This window comes from Triticum aestivum, chromosome 7A (genome assembly GCF_018294505.1).
Source record: "Triticum aestivum cultivar Chinese Spring chromosome 7A, IWGSC CS RefSeq v2.1, whole genome shotgun sequence".
In the NCBI taxonomy this organism is placed as follows: domain Eukaryota; kingdom Viridiplantae; phylum Streptophyta; class Magnoliopsida; order Poales; family Poaceae; genus Triticum; species Triticum aestivum.
The window spans coordinates 447366340-447391076 of record NC_057812.1 but is presented as its reverse complement, the minus strand read 5'-3'; the positions used below and the strand labels follow the sequence as shown (position 1 = coordinate 447391076).

Below are 24737 nucleotides of genomic sequence, written 5' to 3'. Positions count from 1 at the left end.
TGCTTTTTAATAAGAGGACGATGACTCAGCATAGAAGTAAATAGATATGCCCTTCGCAGAGGGAAGCAGGGATTTGTAGAGGTGCCAGAGCTCGGTTTTTAAACAGAGGTGAATAATATTTTGAGCGCTATACTTTCATTGTCAACATAACAACCAAGAGGTGGCGATATCTTCCATGCTACACACATTATAGGCGGTTCCCAAACAGAATGGTAAAGTTTATACTCCCCCTTCCACCAACAAGCGTCAATCCATGGCCTGCTCGAACAACGAGTGCCTCCAACTAACAAGAGTCCCAGGGGGAGTTTTGTTTTCAATTATTTTGATTTAGTTTGCATAAAGCATGGGACTGGGCATCCCGGTGACCAGCCATTTATCTCGTGAGTGAGGAGCGGAGTCCACTCCTCTTGAGAATAACCCGCCTAACATGGAAGATACGGACAGCCCTAGTTGATACATGAGCTATTCGAGCATACAAAACGGGGTATTTATTTGAAGGTTTAGAGTTTGGCACATACAAATTTACTTGGAACGGCAGGTAGATACCGTATATAGGTAGGTATAGTGGACTCTTGTGGAATAACTTCGGGGTTTAAAGGATTTGGATGCACAAGCAGTATTCCCGCTTAGTACAGGTGAAGGCTAGCAAAAGACTGGGAAGCGACCAGCTAGAGAGCGACAACAGTCATGAACATGCATTAAAATTAATCAACACCGAATGCAAGCATGAGTAGGATATAATCCACCATGAACATAAATATCGTGAAGGCTATGTTGATTTTGTTTCAACTACATGCGTGAACATGTGCCAAGTCAAGTCACTTAAATCATTTAGAGGAGGATACCACCCTATCATACCACATCATAACCATTTTAATAGCATGTTGGCACTCAAGGTAAACCATTATAACTCATAGCTAATCAAGCATGGCACAAGAAACTATGATCTCTAGTTGTCATTGCAAACATGTTTATTCATAATAGGCTGAATCAGGAATGATGAACTAATCATATTTACAAAAACAAAAGAGGTCGAGTTCATATCAGCTTTTCTCATCTCAGGTAGTCCATCATATATCATCATAATTTCCCTTCACTTGCACGACCGAACGATGTGAATAATAATAATATTGCACGTGCATTGGACTAAGCTAGAATCTGCAGGCATTCAATAAACAGGAGAAGACAAGGCAATATGGGCTCTTGTGTCAGATCAACAACAATGCATATAAGAGCCTCTTTAACAATTTAATTATGGTCTTCTCCTATCAACCCCCAAGGAAATAAAATAAATAAAACTATTTACACGGGAAAGCTCCCAGCAAGCAAAAGAAGAACAGGAAATCTTTTTGGGTTTTCTTTTCAATTACTACTACAAGCATGGAAAGCAAACTAATTAAAAGCTACAACTATTTTTTTTTGTTTTTCTTAAGGTTTATTAAACACACAAGAAAGCATAAAAAAGGAAAATAAACTAGCATGGATGATACAATGAAAAAGTATGAGCACCGACATCTAGCAATGAGTGTGTGAGCATAAATGTAATATCGGTGAGAAATACGTACTCCCTCAAGCTTAGGCTTTTGGCCTAAGTTGGTCTATGGCCACGGCTAGCCTGGCGGATATCCATAATAATAGTTGGGGTCGTACTGCGATGAGGAAGAAGAAGGCTCCGATTGCCACTGGCTGTCAATCATCTCCGGATCCCACTGGTAATTAGACTGTCGTGAGGGATCAAATTGTGGTTCCTGCTCTGGCTCCTCGGCTGGTGCAGGGTTCCGGTAGGCTTGAATAGTCTTCAACGGAACAAGGTACGTGCCTGAAGATAGATCAAACAAAGAAGGAGCAGGCAGGGTAATAGTCTCAGGGTGATGTTTATTAAAGAACAATTGATATTTAAGCTCTCGTGCCCTATTCTTAACAATAAAATCATGTGCCACCATAATTTTATAATCTAGATAAACACGAGACAGCACTTTTTCTTCCCTCTCAGCATGCCTAATAGGTATGTTAAAATGTGCAACTAGGCGTGAAGCATAGATGCCTCTAAAGATGGGGCCCTTTGTATGGTTCAGACTTAACCGTTTAGCAATAATACCGCCCATACTAAAAGTGTTATCACTGTATAAACCTTGGAGCAAAATAATAATATCAGGGATACTAAGGTTTCCACAGTTTCCGCGACCAATTAAGAAACAACTAGCAAATAATGCAAAGTAACGTAAAACCGGAAAATGTATGCTAGTGATTCGTACATCAGAAACCTTCCTTGTTTCCCCTACAGTGATAGTATCAGTAAATCCCTCCACGTCATCATGATATGGTTCTTCTGTCTTTCCCTCAAAAGGGACTAAACAAATCCGACAAAAATCATAAAGTGACATCTCCTTATGCTCATCATATAAATGAAACTCCACCGTAGGTGGTGAGTTCCTAGAATGAAAATGAAAGTTTTGCACAAAGGTATTTGTGAGTAAGAGATACTGATCGCATTGGTCGTGGAGGAAAGTGGTTAGGCCTGCATTATGAGCCAATTCATGAAAATCTTCATAAATCTCGGCTGCTCTCAAGAAATCCTCGGAAGGCCATTCACACGCCCGAACCTCCGCGGTGCACGGCAAATTATACTTAGGCTTCGGTGCCTTTTCCTTCGAGCTTTGGCTCGATGATCCCCTCAATAATCTCCTCATCATTTTCTGAAAAAATCTGAAATTTTTAGTAACTTCAAAATAAAAGTAAACCAAACTCAATAATATTGATAGCAACTACTCCTACAAGTGCCTAGGGCCTATATCATGCATCAAAACTACTTTTGACCACATAAATTTGACATGCAAGCTCAAGAACAGGGTCACCTAAGCAGAAAAAATTTGCAATGAATAAAGCACTAGAACAAAAACTAATTGGACCAATGGGGGAGTCACATACCAAGGAACAATCTCCCCAAGCAGTTTTGTGAGAGGTGCTTTGAGTAAGGAGATCGAAAATGGCAGCAAAACGAGCTTGGACTCGGGTTTGAGCTGGTTATTCGTGTTTGGGGGAGGAAGGAGTGTATGGGTGAAAGGATAAGTGGAGGAGGGCCACCGTGGGCCCACGAGGCAGGGGGCGCGCCCTCCACCCTCGTGGGCAGGTGGCTGGGCCCCCTGGTGTGTTCTCAGTTCCATAAATCCTCAAATATTCTAGAAAAAATCATATTTATTTTTCAGGGCATTTGGAGAACTTTTATTTTCGAGGTATTTTTATATTGCACGGATTATCAGATAACAGACAGACAAATATTTATTCTTATTTTATTTAATATAAATAACAGAAAGTAAAAGTGGGATACAGAAGGTTGTGCCTTCTAGTTTCATCCATCTCATGATCATCAAAAGGAATCCTCTAACAAGGTTGATCAAGTCTTGTTAACTAACTCATTTCGAATAACATGGAACCGGAGAAATTTCGAATAACACTATGTTACCTCAACGGGAATATGCACATCCCCAATAATAAGAATATCATATTTCTTCTTGACGGTAGGAAGAGGAAATTCAAAACCTCCAAATATAATCGATGGAATCTTTCCAATAGAGTTGATACTATGAACTTGAGGTTGTTTCCTCGCAAAGTGTACTGTGTGCTCATTACCATTAACATGAAAAGTGACATTGCCTTTAGTGCAATCAATAACAGCCCCTGCAGTATTCAAAAAGGGTCTTCCAAGAATAATAGACATACTATCATCCTCGGGAATATCAAGAATAACAATGTCCGTTAAAATAGTAACATTTGCAACTACAACAGGCACATCCTCACAAATACCGACAGGTATAGCAGTTGATTTATCAGCCATTTGCTAATATATTTTAGTAGGTGTCAACTTATTCAAATCAAGTCTACGATATAAAGAGAGAGGCATAACACTAACACCGGCTCCAAGATCACATAAAGCAGTTTTAACATAGTTTCTTTTAATGGAGCATGGTATAGTGGGTACTCCTGGATCTCCAAGTTTCTTTGGTATTCCACCCTTAAAAGTGTAATTAGCAAGCATGGTGAAAATTTTAGCTTCCGGTATCTTTCTTTTATTTGTAATAATATCTTTCATATACTTAGCATAAGGATTGGTTTTGAGCATATCAGTTAATCGCATACGCAAAAAGATAGGTCTAATCATTTCAGCAAAGCGCTCAAAATCCTCATCATCCTTTTCTTGGATGGTTTGGGAGGAAAGGGCATGGGTTTCTGAACCCAAGTCTCTCTTTCTTTACCATGTTTCCTAGCAACAAAGTCTTTCTTATCATAACATTGATTCTTTGATTGTGGGTTATCAAGATCAACAACAGGTTCAATTTCTATATCATTATCATTACTAGGTTAAGCATCATCATGAACATTATTATTAACATTATCACTAGTTTCAGGTTCATTACCAGATTGAGTTTCAGCATCAGAAATAGAAATATCATTTGGATTCTCAGGTGTTTCAACAATAGGATCACTAGAAGCATGCAAAGTCCTATCATTTTTCTTTTTCTTCTTTTTAGAAGAACTAGGTGCATCTAAATTATTTCTCTGAGAATCTTGCTCAATTCTCTTAGGATGGCCTTCAGGATACAAAGGTTCCTGAGTCATTCTACCACCTCTAGTCATAACTCTAACATCATAATCATTATCTTTACTATTCAATTCATTGAGGAAATCATTTTGAGCTTTAAGTACTTGTTCTACTTGAGTGGTAACCATAGAAGCATGTTTACTAATAAGTTTAAGTTCACCTTTAACATTAGCCATATAATCACCCAAGTGTACAAGCATATTTGAATTGTATTTTAATTGTCTACCAAAATAAGCATTAAAATCTTCTTGCTTAGCCATAAATTTATCAAACTCATCTAAGCATGGGCTAGCAATTTTAGTAAATGGGATTACATCTTTATCATATCTATAGAGAGAATTTACCTTTACTACCTATGTCGGGTTATCAAGACCATGAGTTTCTTCAATAGGTAAAGGATTTGGATTATATGTTTCTTCAACAGGCAGTAAATTAATTCCATGTATTTCTTCAATAGGAGGTAAATTCTTAACATCTTCAGCTTTAATACCCTTTTCTTTCATAGATTTCTTTGCCTCTTGCATATCTTCAGGACTGAGAAATAGAATACCCCTCTTCTTCGGAGTTGGTTTAGGAATAGGCTCAGGAATTGGCTCCGGAGGTGTCCAATTATTTTCATTTTTCAACATATTATTCAATAGAATTTCAGCTTCATCCGGTGTTCTTTCCCTGAAAATAGAACCAGCACAACTATACAGGTAATCTCTGGAGGCATCGGTTAGTCCATTATAAAAGATATCAAGTATTTCATTTTTCTTAAGAGGATGACCAGGCAAAGCATTAAGTAATTGGAGAAGCCTCCCCCAAGCTTGTGGGAGACTCTCTTCTTCAATTTGCACAAAATTATATATATCCCTTAAAGAAGCTTGTTTCTTATGAGCAGGGAAATATTTAGCAGAGAAGTAATAAATCATATCCTGGGGACTATGCACACAACTAGGATCAAGAGAATTAAACCATATCTTAGCATCACCCTTTAATGAGAACAGAAATATTTTAAGGATATAAAAGTAGCGAGTTCTCTCATCTTTAGTGAATAGGGTGGCTATATCATTCAATTTAGTAAGATGTGCCACAACAGTTTTAGATTCATAACCATGAAAAGGATCAGATTCAACCAAAGTAATTATATCAAGATCAACAGAGAATTCATAATCCTTATCAGTAACAAAGATAGGTGAAGTAGCAAAAGCAGGGTCAGGTTTCATTCTAGCATTTAGAGATTGCTTACTCCATTTAGCTAATAATTTTTTAAGTTCAGTTCTATTTCTGCAAGCTAAAATAGCTAAAGAAGCATCTTGATCAAAAACATAACCCTTAGGAATGGCAAGTAGTTCTTCATCATCACTTTCATCAGTATCATCAGATTCAATATTTTCAATTTCTCTAGCCCTAGCAAGTTGTTCATCAAGAAAAGCACTAAGTGGCATAGTAGTATCATGCATAGAGGTAGTTTCATCATAAGTATCATGCATAGCAGAAGTGGCATCATCAATAACATGTGACATATTAGAACGAATAGCAGAAGCAGGTGTAGGTGTCGCAAGCTTACTCAAAACAGAAGGTGAATCAAGTGCAGAGCTAGATGGCAGTTCCTTACCTCTGCTCATAGTTGACGGATAGATCTTGGTTTTTGGATCTCTCAAGTTCTTCATAATGATAAGCAGATATATATCCCAAGTGACTCAAAGAATAGAGCTATGCTCCCTGGCAACGGCGCCAGAAAATAGTCTTGATAACCCACAAGTATAGGGGATCGCAACAGTTTTCAAGGGTAGAGTATTCAACCCAAATTTATTGATTCGACACAAGGGGAGCCAAAGAATATTCTCAAGTTTTAGCAGCTGAGTTGTCAATTCAACCACACCTGGAAACTTAATATCTGCAGCAAAGTGTTTAGTAGCAAAGTAATATGATAGTAGTGGTAACGGTAGCAAAAGGTAACAGTAGTAAAAGCAATGTTTTTGGTATTTTGTAGTGATGATAGCAATAGCAACGGAAAAGTAAATAAGCGAAGAACAATATATGGAAATCTCATAGGCAATGGATCGGTAATGGAGAATTATGTCGGATGCGGTTCATCATGTAATAGTCATAACCTAGGGTGACACGGAACTAGCTCCAGTTCATTGATATAATGTAGGCATGTATTCCGAATATAGTCATACGTGCTTATGGAAAAGAAGTTGCATGACATCTTTTGTCCTACCCTCCCGTGGCAACGGGGTCCTTACGGAAACTAAGGGATATTAAGGCCTCCTTTTAATAGAGAACCGGAACAAAGCATTAATACATAGTGAATACATGAACTCCTCGGTCATCACCGGTAAGTGTCCTGATTATTGTCACTTCGGGGTTAACGGATCATAACACATAATAGGTGACTATAGACTTGCAAGATAGGATCAAGAACACTCATATATTGATGAAAACATAATAGGTTCAGATCTGGAATCATGGCACTCGGGCCCTAGTGACAAGCATTAATCATAGCAAAGTCATAGCAACATCAATCTCAGAACATAGTGGACACTAGGGATCAAACCCTAACAAAACTAACTCAATTACATGATAGATCCCATCCAACCCATCACTGTCCAGCAAGCCTACGATGGAATTACTCACGCACGACGGTGAGCATCATGAAATTGGTGATGGAGGATGGTTGATGATGACGATGGCGATGGATTCCCCTCTCCGGAGCCCCGAACGGACTCCAGATCAGCCCTCCTGAGAGGTTTTAGGGCTTGGCGGCGGCTCTGTATCGTAAAATGCGATGATTTCTTCTCCTTGATTTTTTTCTCCCCGAAACTCAATATATGGAGGTGGAGTTGGAGTCGGAGAGGCAATAGGGGGCCCATGAGGTAGGGGGCGCGCCCCCCATCCTCATGGCAAGGTGGTGGTCCCCCTGGCCTTCATCTTTGGCAGGTATTTTTCTTATTTTCTGAAAAGTGTCTCCGTGAAGTTTCAGGTCATTCTGAGAACGTTTGCTCCTGCACATAAATAACACCATGGTAATTCTGTTGAAAACAGCGTTAGTTCGGGTTAGTTCCATTCGAATCATGCAAGTTAGAGTCCAAAACAAGTGCAAAAGTGTTTGGAAAAGTAGATACGTTGGATACGTATCACCGGTCGAGGAGGACGGGTCCTTAGGGGCAACCTTTAGCATAGGCGCCAACCTTGAGCCTGGTCAGGAGGAGGCGCTAGTGAAGTTCTTGCGTGCAAACAAGGGAGTGTTCGCCTGGGAGCCCGATCAGCTGGTAGGGGTCCCAAGAGAGGTAATAGAGCACCACCTGAAGGTGTGCCCCAACGTACGCCCTGTGAAGCAGAAGGCAAGGTGGCAGTCCATGGAGAAGCAAGCTTTCATCGTCCAAGAAACCCGCAAATTGGAGGCTGCGGGTGTCATTCGCGAGGTTCGGTACCCCGAGTGGCTGGCGAACCCCGTCGTCGTTCCCAAGAAAGGTGGGAAGGAGCGGATGTGCGTCGACTTCACCAACCTCAACAAGGCCTACCCCCAAGATCGGTTCCTGCTTTCACGCATCGACCAGATCGTCGACTCCACCGCCGAGTGCGACTTGCTATGATTCCTGGATGCGTTCTCAGGATATCACCGCATCAAGATGGCGGTAGAAGATGTGGAGAAGACAGTCTTCCTGACCCCGTGTGGGGTGTACTGCTACACTTGCATGCCGTTCGGGTTGCGCAACGCGGGCGCAACCTTCCAGCGGCTCATGCACATCGCCTTAGGGTGACAGCTCGGGAGAAACACTGAAGCCTACATCGATGACATCATGGTGAAGTCTCGGGAGGCGGGGACCTTGATCCAAGACCTGGAGGAAACCTTTGAAAGCCTTCGCAGGTGAACTTGCGGCTCAACCCGGAGAAGTGTATGTTTGGCGTCCCTTCCGGCAAGCTGCTGGGTTTCCTGGTGTCTCACACGGGGATCGAGACCAACCCAGAGAAGGTCAAGGCCATTGAAGACATGAGTCCACCGCAGACCCTCAAAGAAATGCAGAAGTTCGACTACATCGGGTGACTGTGTTAGGGCGCTTCATCTCCAAGCTGGGGGAGCGTGCCCTACCCTTCTTCAAGCCGATGAAAAAGAAGGGCCTATTCAAGTGGACCCTAGAGGCCGACCAAGCTTTTTAAGACCTCAAGAGATACCTGACCAGCCCTCCAGTGATGGTGGCGCCACGACCTTGCAATCCCCTAGTGCTCTATCTTGCCGCCACCCCGTACTCAGCCGACGCGGCTCTGGTGGCGGTTCGGGACGAACACCAAGCCAAGGGCACATCATGTCGTGCCACGCCTAAAGCAGAGATGACGCAAGACCAGAAGGGCGCCACGAGGGCCGTAGCAGCAGCGGTAGAGGATCAGGCTCGGCAGGACAACGCCCCCCAGACTCGCGAAGACTTCGGCAAGCGATCAAGCGTCGGGGACTCTACCACCTCAGGAGGCACCCCAGCTTCCGGAAGATGCAAACCTCATCAGCATGCCTACCCTCGTCGAGCACCCGGTATACTTCGTCAGCACGGTGTTGCGGGATGCAAGAGCACGGTACCCCATGCCTCAGAAGCTCCTACTCACGCTCCTGGTAGCCTCGTGAAAGCTGCGACACTACTTCTAGGGCCACCCCATCAAGGTCATCTCAGCTTACCCATTGGAGAGAGTGCTCAGGAGCCCCAACTCTGCCGGAAGGGTCGCTGAATGGAACATCGAGTTGTAAGCATTCCAGTTGGAGTTCAGTACTACCAGGGTCATCAAGGGATCAACGCTCGCTGATTTCATGGCAGAATGGACAGACTCCCCGACGCTTGAAGTAGGCGAAGACCGGTCCCTCTCGCCGGGAAGCGAGGTGCCTGACGGCTGGGTCATGTATTTCGATGGTGCCTTCGCGTGCCAGGGCACGGGGGCTGGAGCAGTACTCATCTCGCCCACTCAGGACAAGCTCTACTACATCGTGCAGCTCTGCTTCCAGCAGGGCGAGAAAGTCTCCAACAACATTGCAGAATATGAGGGCCTCATAGCCGGCCTGAAGGCTGCAACGGCGCTGGGGGTGAAGCGTCTCACTGTCAGGGGCGACTCACAACTCCTCGTCAACTTCTCCAACAAGGTATACGAGCCGAAGGACGAGCACATGGAAGCATACCTCGCAGAGGTGCGCAAGATGGAGAAGCAATTTCTGGGCCTGGAGTTGCAGCATGTGCCCCATGGCACCAACAAGGAAGCTGACAACATCGCCAAGAGAGCATCCAAGTGACAGCCCCAGGAGCCTGGCGTCTTCGAGGAGCGGCACTTCAAGCCATCAGCAACACCACCGCTTTCAAGAATAGCTCAGCCTCGGGAGGAACTCCTGCAGCCGCCCTCCATAGGAGCCCCGGCCTGTGGCCCAACCTCGGGAGCGCGCCTACTCCTGGCGCTCGAGCCCAGGAGGGATGCTAGACCAAGGAATTCAAGGAATACCTGATGCAAGGGATGTTGCCGGAAAAGGAGGAGGATGCGGAGCGCGTGGCCCGTCAGGCCACAGTATATTGCCTCCGGGACGGTGAGTTATACAGGAAGCGACGAAATGACGTTTCATTGCGTTGTATCTCCAGGGAACAGGGGAAAGAGCTGATAGCCGACATACACGGCGGGGACTGCGGGCACCACTCATTGTCGTGAACCCTCGTCGGCAAGGCATTCCGAAGTGGATTCTACTGGCCTACGGCGCTCAATGACGCAACTGAGCTGGTGAAGTACTGCGAGGCCTGCCAATTCCACGCCAAGCAGATCCATCAGCCAGCTCAGGGACTCCAGACCATTCCACTCTCGTGGCCGTTCACAGTCTGGGGGCTGGATATTCTGGGCCCGTTTCCTTGGGCGCCAGGGGGCTATCGATACCTCTACGTCGCCGTCGACAAGTTTACCAAGTGGCCGGAGGTTGAAGCCGTCCGTGCCATCCCAGCTGGCTCCGCAGTCAAGTTCATCAAGGGCCTCGTGAGCCGTTTACGGTCCCCAACCGCATTATCACCGATAACGGCTCGCGGTTTACTAGTAATCTCTTCAAGTCATACTGTGCTAACCTTGGAACGCAGATCTGCTACGCCTCGGTAGCACACCCAGGATCAATGGCCAGGCCGAACGCGCCAACACGGAGGTCCTGAGGGGCCTCAAGACCAGGACCTTAAAGAAGAAGCTCGAAGCCTGCGGCAGGGGCTGGCATGACGAGCTCCATTCCGTGTTGTGGTCGATCCGAACCACCACCACCAAGCCAACGGGCGAAACCCCGTTCTTCCTCGTCTACGGAGCAGAAGCAGTCCTCCCTCGTGAGGTCAAGCATCGCTCCGCACGGGTCCTAGTGTTTGATGAGACGTAGCAGGACGCCACACGGGGGATGGACCTTGTGCTGGGGGAGGAACGTCGCCGTGAAGCTGCACTACGGGCGGCAAGATACTAGCAGGCGATGCGGCGGTACCACTGTCGCGGCGTCCGTTCCAGGACTCTTGAGGTGGGTGACCTCGTCCTGAGGCGGGTGCTCTCCAGGGAGGGGTTGCATAAGCTCTCACCCATGTGGGAGGGCCCATTCAAGGTCGTCCATGTCTCCAGGCCTGGCGCCGCGCGCCCGGAGACACAGGACGGGATACCCATCCAGAACGCCAGGAACATCCAACTCCTCCGGAAGTTCTACCCATGAAGAAAGGCCCAGTGCCTGTGTAGAAGGCCCGATGCCTGTGAAGAAAGGCCCAGTGCCTGTGAAGAAGGTCTGGTGCCTGTGAAGAAAGGCCGAGTGCCTGTGAAGAAGGACCGGTGCCAGTGAAGAAAGGCCCAGCGCCTGTGAAGCAAGGCCCCGTGCCTGTGAAGAATCACCATCCGTGACACTCTCACGTAATAATGAGTGGGGCTGTACATGCCCCGGAGCCTCAGGAGTGCCGCCCTTGGGCCTCGAGGGCTCCCTCCCATGCCGAGTGGCAGCACTTAGCTCCGCACTGGTGAGAAGATGTCAAAGACTAGACTAGGTGCCGGACGCGGCTTTTCATTTGCTTTCTGAAGTTGGCTCGCCCCTCTTTTAATTGAAATTTGCTTTCTGGTGTCTCTTGTTGGTCCCATTTTATCGCTTTCTGCCTCTGTTTCTGCCTTCGCCTCTTTGGTCGACCTGTACTCTCCCTCGCGTCCCTCGCGAGGGGGCTGAACAGGTAACTTCGTGAGCTTCCTCCTTCTGTCTTTTCGTGAGGCACCCTTGTTCGAGCCCACAACCTGGTGCACCTCTCCTAATCCGTGCCCCACGGGTATCGCAACGCAAAGCATTGGGTCAAGGCCAGCGGTGCCTATGACCAAGCCCGGGTGAACGATAAACCTCTTGACGAATTTTTTGCAGTTCCTAAGCACATATCAGGTCAAGGAGGCCTCGACGAGTACTAGGAAGCAAGTGCCTCGTGAGGAGGAGGCCACTCAAAACAAGTCAAGCTAAGTTATCCTTATATAAAACGACGATGTTGCGACACGGCACAGGAACGGCAAACATAACATAACAATTGAGATCATAGTTTGATACACGCCCCTCCGGGGCCCATTCTGGTTTCTTTCTGATGCAAGAAGGAAAAGAAGAACAAAATAGAAGCGGCGCCTACAGCGGTCCACGGGGACAGGCCCCAGCGTCTTCCTGAGCTCAGCCGGACCCCTCCTCGCGCTTCACGGAGGCGCGGCGACGAGAAGACCCACCACCGTCTTTGAAGCGGGCACGGTAGCGTGGCGGCTGGTCGTAGCCGCCACTGCTGGAGCTGTCGCTGGCAGAAGAGCTGCCATAGCCGGATGAGATGCGGTCGGCACCAAGGGCGGGTTCACCCTCATCTTCGTCGAGGCCGTCGCCAAGGCCGAGCACCTCCTCGCCGTCATTCACCTCAGGGCAGCACCCAGCGCGATGACCATCTTCCCCAAACACCCTCACATAGAGGGTCGCATCATTGTCGTACTTGAAGTGGAGGGTGCACCGCCTGCCCAGACCGCGCGCGCGGGCAAACGTATGCCAACCGTGGGCCAGAGCTATATTGCCCGCAGCAGAGACCTCGACCGCGACCCAGGAAGCCCTGCTGCAGCAGTCATCTGCCTGTAGCCAAAGCCCGCCTTAACCTAAGGCCGGCAGCTCGTCGGCGAAGAAGCGCGGGAGCTGAAGCCAGTTGCCGGCCGGATTCTCCGACTAGACGACGAACTCCGGCAGCATCTTCGCCGAGTGGAAGCGCGGCCGGGGAGGCCGCCTGACCACGGCACGTCTCCCTTCATCAACGGGACCGCCACAACCGGAGCGACCCCTGCCCCACGAAGCGGCACCACCACGGCTGTGCGGGGCCGCGGCGGGGGTTGCGGTGTGCTTGCGTGGACAGCCACATCCACGCTTGGGCACCGAAGAGCCGGGCCCCTCGCGAGGGGCCTTCCCCTTCTCCGCGGCAGTGAACCTCCTCGACGGCGTCATTGGTAGCAGGAGAGGAGCAAGGAAGGAGAAGAAGCGGAAGAGGCAGAGGAAGGATGGGCAGCGGGGGCTCTGCCCCCCTCCCATTTATACCAGGAGAAGGCCAACTAGCGCCCCCCACGATCACAGGTAATGATGGTTTTCCTTGCATGTCGCATGGACTTGTCAAGTCGGGAAGTTGTCGAGGGAGCGTGGGGAAGCGGGGACGCCCACGTCTAATCAACCGCCATGTGTCGACCAAGGCCGCAAGCTATTGGGGCCCGCGGCACTCCACACTTGACCCTTGGCTTCGCCTCGAAGCCAAGCCCGAGCGCGCCTTGGGCCCGGGGGCTACTGTCGATGTTCTGGGAACGGGGGTCCCCAGACTTGTGTAACACCCACGATGCGGCTATATCTCCTACGTGTCGGAGCATGACTTAGAGGCATAACCACATAGTAGGCATGTCGCAAGAGGGGTAATATTTACACATCCCATGTACTGGACAAGAAAGGGATAAAGAGTTGGCTTACAATCGCCACTTCACACAATACATGAATATAGCATTACATCATCCAGATACAATCAAGGTCCGTCTACGACACCAAAATAAAAGAAGACCACCCCTGATGCTAGATCCCGGATCGCCCCGACTGGGCTCCACTACTGATCAACTGGAAACGAAACAACACAGCGAACACGATCTTCATCTAGCTCCTCCTTGGGCTCGGTTGCATCACCTGCATGGGTATCAACGACACCTGCAACTGGTTTTGGAAGTAAACTGTGAGTCATGGGGACTCAACAATCTCACACCCTTGCGATCAAGACTATTTAAGCTTATGGGTAGGGAAAAGGTATGAGGTGGAGCTGCAGCAAGCACTAACATATATGGTGGCTAACTTACGCAAAAGAGAGTGACAAGAGAAGGCAAAGCACGTTCATGAACTAGAAGGGATCAAGAAGTGATCCTGAAACTACTTACGTTCAAGCATAACTCCAACACCGGGTTCACTTCCCGGACCCTGCCGAGAAGAGACCATCATGGCTACACACGCGGTTGATGCATTTTAATTAAGTTAAGTGTCAAGTTCTCTACAACCGGACATTAACAAATTCCCATCTGCCCATAACCGCGGGCACGGCTTTCGAAAGTTCAAAACCCTGCAGGGATGTCCTAACTTAGCCCATCACAAGCTCTCACGGTCAACGAAGGATATTCCTTCTCCCAGGACGACCTGATCAGACTCGGAATCCCGGTTACAAGACATTTCGACAATGGTAAAACAAGACCAGCAAGACCGCCCGATGCGCCGACATCCTGATAGGAGCTGCACATATCTCGTTCTCAGGGCAACACCGGATGAACACTATGTACAACTAAAACCATCCCTCAAGTTTCCTCGAGGTGGCGCCGCAAGTGGCTCTGTTTCGGACTAACACTTAGAGAAGCACTGGCCCGTGGGGGTTAAAATAAAGATGACCCTTGAGTCTGCAGAACCCAAGGGAAAAAGGCTAGGTGGCAAAAGGGTAAAACCAAGGTTGGGCCTTGCTGGAGGAGTTTTATTCAAGGCGAACTATCAAGGGGTTCCCATTATAACCCAACCGCATAAGGAACGCAAAATCAAGGAACATAACACCGGTATGACGGAAACTAGGGCGGCAAGAGTGGAACAAAACACCAGGCAAAAGGCCAAGCATTCCACCCTTTACCAAGTATATAGATGCATTAATTAAATAAGAGATATTGTGATATCCCAACAATTATCCATGTTCCAACATGGAACAAACTCCATCTTCACCTGCAACTAACAACGCTATAAGAGGGGCTGAGCAAAGCGGTAACATAGTCAAACAACTGTTTGCTAGGACAAGGTGGGTTAGAGGTTTGATGTGGCAATATGGGAGGCATGATAAAGCAAGTGGTAGGTATCGCAGCATAGGCATAGAAATAGAGCGAGCAACTAGCAAGCAAAGATAGAAGTGATTTCGAGGGTATGGTCATATTGCCTGCAAAGTTCTTCGAGTAGACGAAAGCTTGAACCTCGTAAGCATACTCAACGGTTCCTTGAACACGAACTCGTCTCCTGGCTCTACCCAAGGCAAGAACACAAGCAAAGGAAACAACAATCAACCACGGTGCAATGCGCAAGCAACATGATGCAAAACATGGCATGATATGCGGGATGTAATATGCAATGCATATGCGTGCTCCGGAAGGAAAAGATTGAACCAGGCCTCAACTTGGCAAACCAAGAGTGCCGCTGGAAAGATGAGTTGATTTCGGTCGAAATCGATATAAAGATCACCGGAATCGGATGCATGGTTTGCAAATGGCAAGCAAGACAAGAATGGAACAATCCTGCGATTAACAACATGATGCCATCTAAAATGCAACAAGAAACTAAGCTACTACACTCCAACATAGCAACAAAGCACATGGCAGTGATCCACTCAAGATGCTTGACAAAAGATGAACACTGAGCTACGGCTAAATCACACAATAGCAGGTTCAAACAAGCATGGCAAAAATGCAAAAGATAACAACATCTCAGACTTAGTGAAAATAACATGTCAGGAATTAACATCAGGAAGCAATGTTTAGAGCAAGATAACAACATGCTACAGGAACATTACATGGCAAAGCAAGGCATGGCATAAAACTACTCAAAGCATATAACAAAAATCCCTTACTGACTATAAGCCAAAAAGGATCAGAATATATGATGGCACCCATGTAAACATAGCAAGTTCCGTTAACAGATTCAGACTTAGCAGAAACTGGACATGGCATAAACAGAGTTATGAAGGCATGTTAACGAGCTCGATGCACTCACCACAAGGCATTGCATGACAAACTAAGCATACACCCAGCAAGAAGACATGATCAAGTAGCTAACCATGGCAAGAACACTATCATAGCATGCATGGATCAACTACAACAACCTCGGCAAAATTGATTAACACGTAAACAATCTGCCAGAAACATTTTATAGCAAAAGTAGAGCAAGATTGAGTCATGCTATGGCACTCCATAATTGCAAACAAAGACATGGATGGATAGAACATAACAATATCTCAAAAACATCCTTACTGAACATGCTCAAAAGAGGTATGGATCACTCTGTAGCAACATGAATACATGGCATAAAAATAACACCAGGGAAATGACTTGGAGGAATTCTAAGTCCCTGAAATCAGCAACATCACGAGAGCTACTTTGCATGCTAGTGCTAGTCACCACATTGATCACAAAAATACATGGCATACACCCCTGTAAAGATGGCATGGCATATAACAAAACACATGCAGAGCTCATACTCATATGCAGCACACATTAATCATGGCAAAAATGACAAATGTCCATAAACTAATAAGAATCAGCACCTAACATTACATAGAACTCTTGCAACAGCATTTAGGGCATCAAGATGAACTCAAATGAACATGGTGCAATGGAATGAAATGAAGTGCACATCCAGACGAACAATTTGATATGCTACACGCCCAAAACAGAGCTACGGATGCAAAGTTATGATGCGATGAATATGGGCACATGAATCTGGAAACTTCGGGGACAGTGAAAATTATACCCTCTAAGAAGTGGACGGGGAGATGCGGGACGAGGCGATCCGGGACGGGCGTGGGCACGTTTGGTTCGCCGAACTGGTGGATCTCATCCGCCCGGGCGGATCTCATCGGAGGATGGCCGGAGTTGGCGGGGGTGGCCGGATTCGGCGAGGGGAGACCGGATCTGCGGCGAGGACGAGCTCCGGTGGCCGGAGCTGGTGCAGCCGCGGCGCGGGGAGGCCATGGCAGCGGGCGGCGCGGCAGGGAACGGCGGCTGGAGGCGCGCGCGGGCGGCGAGCGGCGCGAACCGCGACGGGGCAGGCACGGGGGCGCGGCAGCGGAGGGGGTCGGGCTTCGGCGGCGGCGTGGGGCGCTCGGGTGCACGGCGCGGGGCCTGGAGCGGCTAGCGGCGGCGGCCGCGGCCGGCACGGGAGGCGGGCGGCGGCGGCCGCGGCCAGCACGGGAGGCAGGGCGGCGGAGCAAGGCGAGCTCCGGCGAGTGGGAGCGGGTGGCAGCGCGAACGGGCCCCGATGGGCTCGAGCGGGCTCCGTGCGGGCCTGGGCGGGCCGCGGTGGCTGGCGCGGTGGAGGAGGAGAGAGAGGGCGGCAGCGCTGACGTGGCAGACATTGATTCGTCGGTCGGCGTCGGCGGACATGTCCGGGCGTCTCGGACGCGTCCGGTGGCGGCGGGGGAGGCTAGGCTAGGGTTTCATCCGCAAAAATGGAGGGGGAAACACCTATTTATAGGTAGAGGGAGCTAAGAGAGTCCAAATGAGGAGCGGTTTTCGGCCACGCGATCGTGATCGAACGACCGAGAGGATGGAGGGGGTTTTGGTGGGTTTTGGTCCACTTTGGAGGGGTGTTGGGCTGCAACACACACAAGGCCTTTACAGTTCCTCGGTTAACCGTTGGAGTATCAAACGAAGTCCAAATGGCACGAAACTTGATAGACGGTCTACCGGTAGTGAACCAAGGTCGCTTGGCAAGTCTCGGTCCAATCCGAAAATGTTTAACACCCGCACACGAAAAGAGGCAAAAGGGGACGCCGGAGGACATAGGAGTGCCGGAATGCAAAACGGACAACGGGGAAAAGCTCGGATGCATGAGACGATACGATGCATATGATGACATGATATGAAATGCATGACACGCATACACATGACAAGGCAACGACAGTGAAATAACTGGAAGACACCTGGCACATCGGTCTCGGGGCGTTACAACTTGCTTGCCTGCGGCCGACGGCGTGGCTTTGCTAGCAGGCCTATATGGCCCATCCTCATCAATAAGGCATTCAAGACCTTCGCGAGGGGCCAAGCCTCGCGAGGCGGACGATGCAAGACCTTCTCAGGAGCGGCCTCGCCAGGCAGGCTCACGAGGGGCGGAGAGATCAAGGCACGACAAACCTTGTGAGGTTCTCATGACGTAAGCAGTGACGATCGAGACCAGGCGGGCACCAGCGCGCACAATGTCCTTGTTTTCTCTTTGGTGCTAAGGGGACAAGCGCAGGCGCGGAGTACCGAGGCATCAAGCAAAGGTTTCTATATCGGTGCAACAAGACCAAGATCAGAAGGACGGCAAGACGGAGGTCACCATGGAGCTCAAGGCGGCGTCACCACCAGAGCCTTTTGCAGGCGAAGACCATTTTTGTCAAGATAAACTGTACTAGTTGTCCCCTTTCAAATTGGCCATTGTTGGCTCCCATCCCGCTCAATATTTGGGAAGAGAACCAGAGCCTCTATAAATAGGGCTAGCCACCACCATCGGTGGAGAGAGGGTGAATCAGATCCTCACACACACAAGTTCACCAAGCACAAAAACACCTCAACCTCAGGAGGCTGTTCTTCCCCTTATACTGTTCATCATCAGCCCCAGAGGCAATCCACCATCACCACACTGGGGTAGGGTATTACACCACAACGGTGGCCCGAACCAGTATAAATCATATGTCCTTTGTGTTGCGAGTTCGTTGAGTTAGTTCGTAAGATCTCAGCTGAGTTAGGACGTGGATCGGTAGGGGGATCTTCGCGCGCACCCCAGTGTTCGAACCTTAAGGGTTTTGCCGAAACCCGTGATCCGACAACATTTATGTGCATATTTTTCGTGTAGAGCTTATCTTAAATCGAAACATCGTTATATAGATCGGAAGAGACAAGAATTAGAAGGTTACCAGAGGTAGGAGAAGATATCAGGTGCTCACATCCCTCTTGTATTCTCTTGTGCAATGGAACCCACTACTTACGCTGGATCTAGCTCATCTTCATTAAAAAAAGAAATGACCGATTTGGCCGTTTCTAATGGGCCTACCTAAGAAATGTTTTAAGATTCGTACTATGCGGACCAAACAGTGAACGTAGAGCCCATTTTCATTCCACGCGGACTTGACTGGCAACCGCAACCGCGAACCAACCTTTGGTTGAGATGGTTAGGTGGACAGTGATATCCTTAACCCATCAGGGTTCAAATCCTGGTGCTTGCATTTATCCTGAATTTATTTCAAGAATTCCGGCGATACACTTTTAGTGGGAGGAGACATTCCCATCGACTACAAGGCGCCTACGGTGACTTCGTAAAATCTCAAAATGATATGCCGGTTCAGTCTCTCGAAGGTGCTCATAAGGATAGGGTGTGCGTGTGTGCGTTCATAGGGATGAGTGTATGCGCGCGTATATGAGCGCTTAGGTCTGTACCGATTGCTAAAAAGAAAAGACTGGCAACCGCAACCAAATGCGTCCTTAGAGTTGCCCTAACAAGGAAACCGCGGGCTCACCCGCCCACGCTCCGGCGGCCGCCAACGATTTTCCCCTCCTCTCACACCGGGCAGCGTCTCTCGCTCCGACCGCCTTTATCTCGCCAATGACGCCGGCTCTCCCCTCCTACACGGCACACGCCGATTCCTTTCCACCATGGCTGCGCCGGCGCCGCCAACCACAAGCTCCAAGCCGCCCCTCCCCCCGCGGCTCGCCGTGCCGCTCGCCCTCGCGCTCCTCCTCGCTCTCGCATTCGTTGCCGACTTCCTCTCCTATTCCTCCGCCATCAGCCCGGCCGTCTCCTCCTCTTCCAAGACGGTAGCTAACCACCCTCCCCGCCCAACTCTACTTGGGTTCTCATCGACGTTGCCTTGACATGGACGCGCGCCACCGTTCAGTCTCTCGTGTGCAGGTAAAGGAGGGTAATATTGACGATACGAAGCTTCGCAATGGATCACCGGCGGTGAGACACCTCAACGCCACGTTCTCGGACCTGCCGGCGCCGCACTGGGAGTGGGAGGAGATGCCGCCGGCGCCCGTTCCCCGGCTTGACGGGGCGTCCGTGCAGATCGGGGACCTCCTCTACGTCGTCGCAGGGTACGGGAGCCTCGACCATGTGAGTAACTCAAATCACTCACTTCGTGCAGACTGCAGAGTTGTTGCCTCGTTGTTCCTTAACCTCTATTTTTTTATATATATATAGCGAGTAGGATTTCACACTTGAGAACTGAGATGAGATGATTACTCGTACTCCTAGCCGCCGCTGGTAAATGCTCAGCAGTGCCCTGTTATGGATGAAGCAAGCAAATCATATAGCTGAGCAATCTCATATCCTGCGACCGCCCTACTCTGGAGTAGAATTCTAACGCAGGATATTACGAAGGACGGTTAACAACTTAACATTGCAAGTATTAGCTGTAAATTAATTTGATCTACTCCAGACTTGTGCTGAAAACTGCTACTACCAGTAGTGTAAAGGTTAAAATAGTAGCTGACTAACTGTATATTTGGATTTGAATCACAAGTTTACAACTGATGCTTCAGCAGAAGTAAAGCAAGTCTGATTATGTTTTGTTTGGCAAATGGTTACCGCGGCCACAGGCTGACACGAACCCCATTTGTGATATTTTGCTTTGCTTCACGCCATTTCAGGTCCATTCTCATGTGGATGTGTACAATTTCACTTCTAACACATGGACTGGAAGGTTTGATATGCCCAAGATGTCAAATTCACATTTAGGGATGGCCTCAGATGGGAGATACATCTATGCAGTGTCTGGACAATTTGGTCCACAGTGTCGGCCAGCTGTGAGCCGTAATTTTGTTCTAGACACAAAGTTAAGGAAGTGGGACGAATTGCCTCCTTTACCTGTTCCTAGGTATGCATTTCAGCCTATAATTACCTGTTCAATAGACTCAAAATTGGTGCATATGCGTTGCTGTAATATTCGTTTTGGCTGCTATCAATATCTATATGTTCCTTCTGACTTTATTCTGTTCAAGCATTGCTTATCCAGTTTACTGTTTATCACACACAAGAGGCAAGACAGTTGCATAATCCAATAGTGGCAATCATGTTCGTTTGTAATTTAGTGCCATGATAATGCCGTAACTGATATTCGCTCATATCCCGTGAGTCAAATTGTACTACTGTATTCTTAGCTTGATATTGTTAACAGTTTGTTCAGACATACTCCTAGAATCTCATTCAATATGCTCCATTGGCCCTGTTTTGACTGCAGCTATAATGCTGGAGCTATGAAATGGTCCATGCTTATACTATATGCTGTTATAACTATCAAGATCCGAAGCTTACTCTATAACATGCTGTAGGTATGCACCAGCTACTCAACTTTGGCGTGGGCGGCTTCATGTGATGGGTGGTGGCAAAGAAGACCGCCATGAACCTGGATTAGAGCACTGGAGCCTTGCTGTGAAGGATGCCAAAGCATTGGAGAATGAGTGGCGAGCTGAAATACCGATACCACGTGGTGGACCTCATAGGTGAATTTGTGTGGCTATTGTTATGCATTATTTATATGCAATTGCCCATTGAGATATTCACCTCTTTCTAAGCTTTCTAAGAATAAAAATAGGTGTCCTGTGCTTGAAGACTAAATATCCATTGATTTGTAGTACTATTGGCACCCTCTCCGTGGATAGGGGATACTTCTTAGAATTATTTTCAGATGAACAAATATGTCGATAATTTCTTACATCCATCTTTTGGCAGGGCATGTGTTGTTGCTAACGACAAACTCTTTGTGATTGGTGGTCAAGAGGGAGACTTCATGCCTAAACCAGGGTCACCTATTTTTAAATGCGCAAGGAGGCATGAGGTATGTATGTGCATGCTAATATAACATCAAACCTTGAAATATAAGAGTGCTTCCTGTACACGACATTTCTCTATTTTGCAACCAAGATATGCATTTTTCCATGCTTAGTAACGTACAATATAAAGCATACACGGGAAAGTTGAATACTCATACGTTTTCTCTAACAAAAAGCGTTGCTGCACCTAGTAAATGTGCTTTCTTGTATTCAGGCTTTAACCTATTGTTGTGCAATAACTGATAGTCTTGATTCACGGTCTGTCGCTAAAGTTTTTACCAGAAGCATGATTATGTTAGATATTGTTTTGCAGGTTGTTTATGGTGATGTGTATATGCTAGACAATGAAGCTAAATGGAAGCAACTGTCTCCAATGCCAAAGCCAGATTCCCACATAGAATTTGCATGGGTCGTTGTTAATAACTCCATAGTAATTGTTGGCGGAACTACCGAGAAGCACCCTATCACCAAAAAGATGATTCTTGTTGGTGAAGTCTTCCGGTTTGATTTGGAAACATTGGTGTGTTCTATCTTATATGTAAATTATTTTGCTTGTTCATATTAGCTATGTTATGATTATTTTCCTCTGAATATTAGGACATGACTAAGTGGCTTAACATTTGCCATGCCATTTTTTGCAGAAATGGTCAGTCATTGGTCGTATGCCTTTCCGGATCAAGACAGCCTTAGCTGGTTACTGGGATGGTTGGCTCTATTTCACTTCTGGGCAGAGGGATAGGGGACCTGATAATCCAAGTCCTAAGAAAGTTGTTGGTTCTATGTGGAGAACGAAACTGCACGTCTGGTGTCCAATGTTTGAACCAGAGGTTTCTGTATATTCTTAACCTACTCCCTCCGTCCCAAAATCAGTGTCTCAAGCTTAGTACAATTTTGTACTAAAGTTAGTACAAAGTTGAACACTTACTTTGGGACGGAGGGAGTATATGTGTTCCCATTTTCGAGCAGCTAGAGTTCCTACGAGCTGACTTGTATTCTGCTTCACCATTGTGAATACTGTACCTATCTTGAGTATCACTACAAATCTGAATTTCTAGGAAACCGGCTTCAAATTTGGCAGAGTATTTTAGCCTTGTAAGCAGTGCTGCCTTATGCAGAAGTTCCTTGTGGATCATATATGTGTGCCTGTCTCCATTTTCTAATTGATATGGCGTTCCCAGCAGTCCTTGCAAACTTTCTGCTGTTCAGTTCTTAATGTTGTTTACTTGTTGTGGTTCTCACGTTTGGAATTGGAAGCTGGATTTTGGAGATGTGTTTCATTCAAACAACCGAAAGCAGCCTTTGGCAACAATCTTGCCGTTCGGTAGAGGTTATCAACTAGCAACTTTTGTGGAGGATATGTTCTTCGCTGGAAATATTTAATATTGAATGGATGAAAGCTATTATATGACCAAGTTTCTTCCTAGCTGTACAAACAGAATGGTGTTGAATTTGCTTCTCCCCTTTGCTTTTTGGCTAATCTGTAAACGTTATGATGCACTTTGATCTAAATACCTCGAGGTCACCGATTTGAATAGCACGCCATAGCGTTCTGACTTCTGAGCAATGTCCCGCTAAATGAAATTAGTGTACAATCATCCTCTATTGCATGACATGGCTTCGCTATAGCGGATTTTAAGAGCTACGCTATTTTGACATAGCATGCTATTTTTTTTTCATTGCTCAAGACACATCCATTACTGTTGTTCATACATGGTTGTGGGCTGTGGTTGCGTACTTGCCTTTAACAATTGAGATAGCTAGCTGCCTTTTACAATTTGCTATTGAAAATGAATCATTTTTTGCTGATATTTTCCTCACACGTTTGCCTTGAGACAATTATTACAATTGATATGGCAAAGATCCTTTTTTTGTCTTACTGCCTTTTACAAATTATGAAGACTCTTCCCATTTTCTGACCATGTCATATATCTCTCTTTTGGAATTTAATTCTTCAAGCACACATAAGCAATGATCGTTGATTTCAATCTTTCTGTAAAGATAATGATTTGAAAAAGGTAACCATGACAAATTATTTGCATATTTAATTATTTGTTTAGGGCGGCAGTAGCCTTGACAACACAATTCCAGCACCAACCATTGCTGCACCTTTTCTTCAAGAACTAGTTTGCCCACTAGAACAATTATTGGACCAATAATAACATTACTAATTTTTTGTTACATTATACTTTTCCTAGTGCAGTTGGCGGATGACGCGCTGGCTGGATGACAGTGACCGAGGCATTCAGGCCTAAACTTTGCCAGCATTCGCAGGGCACTGGCAGCTTATCACCTTCATTAGTAAAATCTGACCTCCTTTGTGCCCTAGACGCCCGGCCGGTTTGGCGGTGGCGCGCGTCTGGCCGCCGACGAGCCGTCGTTGTCGTCGCTGGGCAACTTGCATGGTCACCAACTCCCACCACAGAGATGTGTCGACTTCATTTTGCAAGTACTGGTACAAGTATGATGGTAATTCCATTTGAATGGTCGAAATTCCCATTTGAGACCAAGTTGATCTTCAAGACGGACACGAGGGGCAACTGTTACACGCAGCACAGGCCAATTACTTTGTTCATTAAATTAGGAAGGGGATTTTACCGGCAGCACAGGTCTACATCGAAATCATACGTGATCATGGCTAACTAATGCTTTCCCCTCGACCTCAGGCACGCTGCCGTGGTGTGGTTCATGGCGGGCAATGGCAAGCTGGGTGTGTGCTGGCTGCTCCTTTTCTGAACACTTTTCCTTGGCAGTTTCTTCACGTGGCGGAACCAATCAAACACGGTTGATCCTCAGTGGGTATTCTTTTCAGTGTATATTTTTCTTCTTTCTTTTATTTTGTCAAAATGGGATCTGCTTTGACTCCAGACCCGATCACCCGATACATTCGTCATGGCAGCACATGACCCAAACGCAACCATTGAGAAAATAATTAACTGGTTATTTGGATAATGTAGACAAAGAAAGAGCCAGACGCTACTAGTGTTCTTTTTTTTTTGAATTTTCACCGGGGGCGAGGGGGGGGGGGGGGGGGGGGGGGGGGGGACCCCCTCCGCCACTTGAG

At 47.3% G+C, this 24737-nt stretch overlaps 1 protein-coding gene across 2 annotated transcripts; it reads left to right on the top strand.

The window, feature by feature from the left end:
- Positions 1-19325: 19325 nt before the first annotated feature.
- On the top strand, positions 19326-22853 carry LOC123147478 (kelch repeat-containing protein At3g27220). Of its 2 annotated transcripts, none has more exons than XM_044566736.1 (7): positions 19326-19660; positions 19761-19958; positions 20495-20721; positions 21176-21346; positions 21576-21681; positions 21990-22196; positions 22318-22853. In XM_044566736.1, the coding sequence occupies exons 1-7, from the start codon at positions 19499-19501 to the stop codon at positions 22519-22521; spliced, it is 1275 nt and encodes a 424-aa protein (XP_044422671.1). In that variant the 5' UTR covers positions 19326-19498; the 3' UTR covers positions 22522-22853. The 2 variants fall into 2 exon arrangements, with proteins under 2 accessions (XP_044422671.1, XP_044422669.1); XM_044566734.1 differs by having other exon boundaries at positions 19328-19660; positions 19741-19958.
- Positions 22854-24737: the final 1884 nt, after the last annotated feature.

What these genes read in the sequence shown, in the direction of transcription:
- LOC123147478 (XM_044566736.1), top strand. Translation starts at nt 19,499, where the DNA reads ATGGCTGCGCCGGCGCCGCCAACCACAAGCTCCAAGCCGCCCCTCCCC. An exon ending in GGTACGGGAGCCTCGACCAT is followed by an intron (nt 19,959 to 20,494) that starts GTGAGTAACTCA and finishes ACGCCATTTCAG; the next exon opens with GTCCATTCTCATGTGGATGT. An exon ending in CCACGTGGTGGACCTCATAG is followed by an intron (nt 21,347 to 21,575) that starts GTGAATTTGTGT and finishes ATCTTTTGGCAG; the next exon opens with GGCATGTGTTGTTGCTAACG.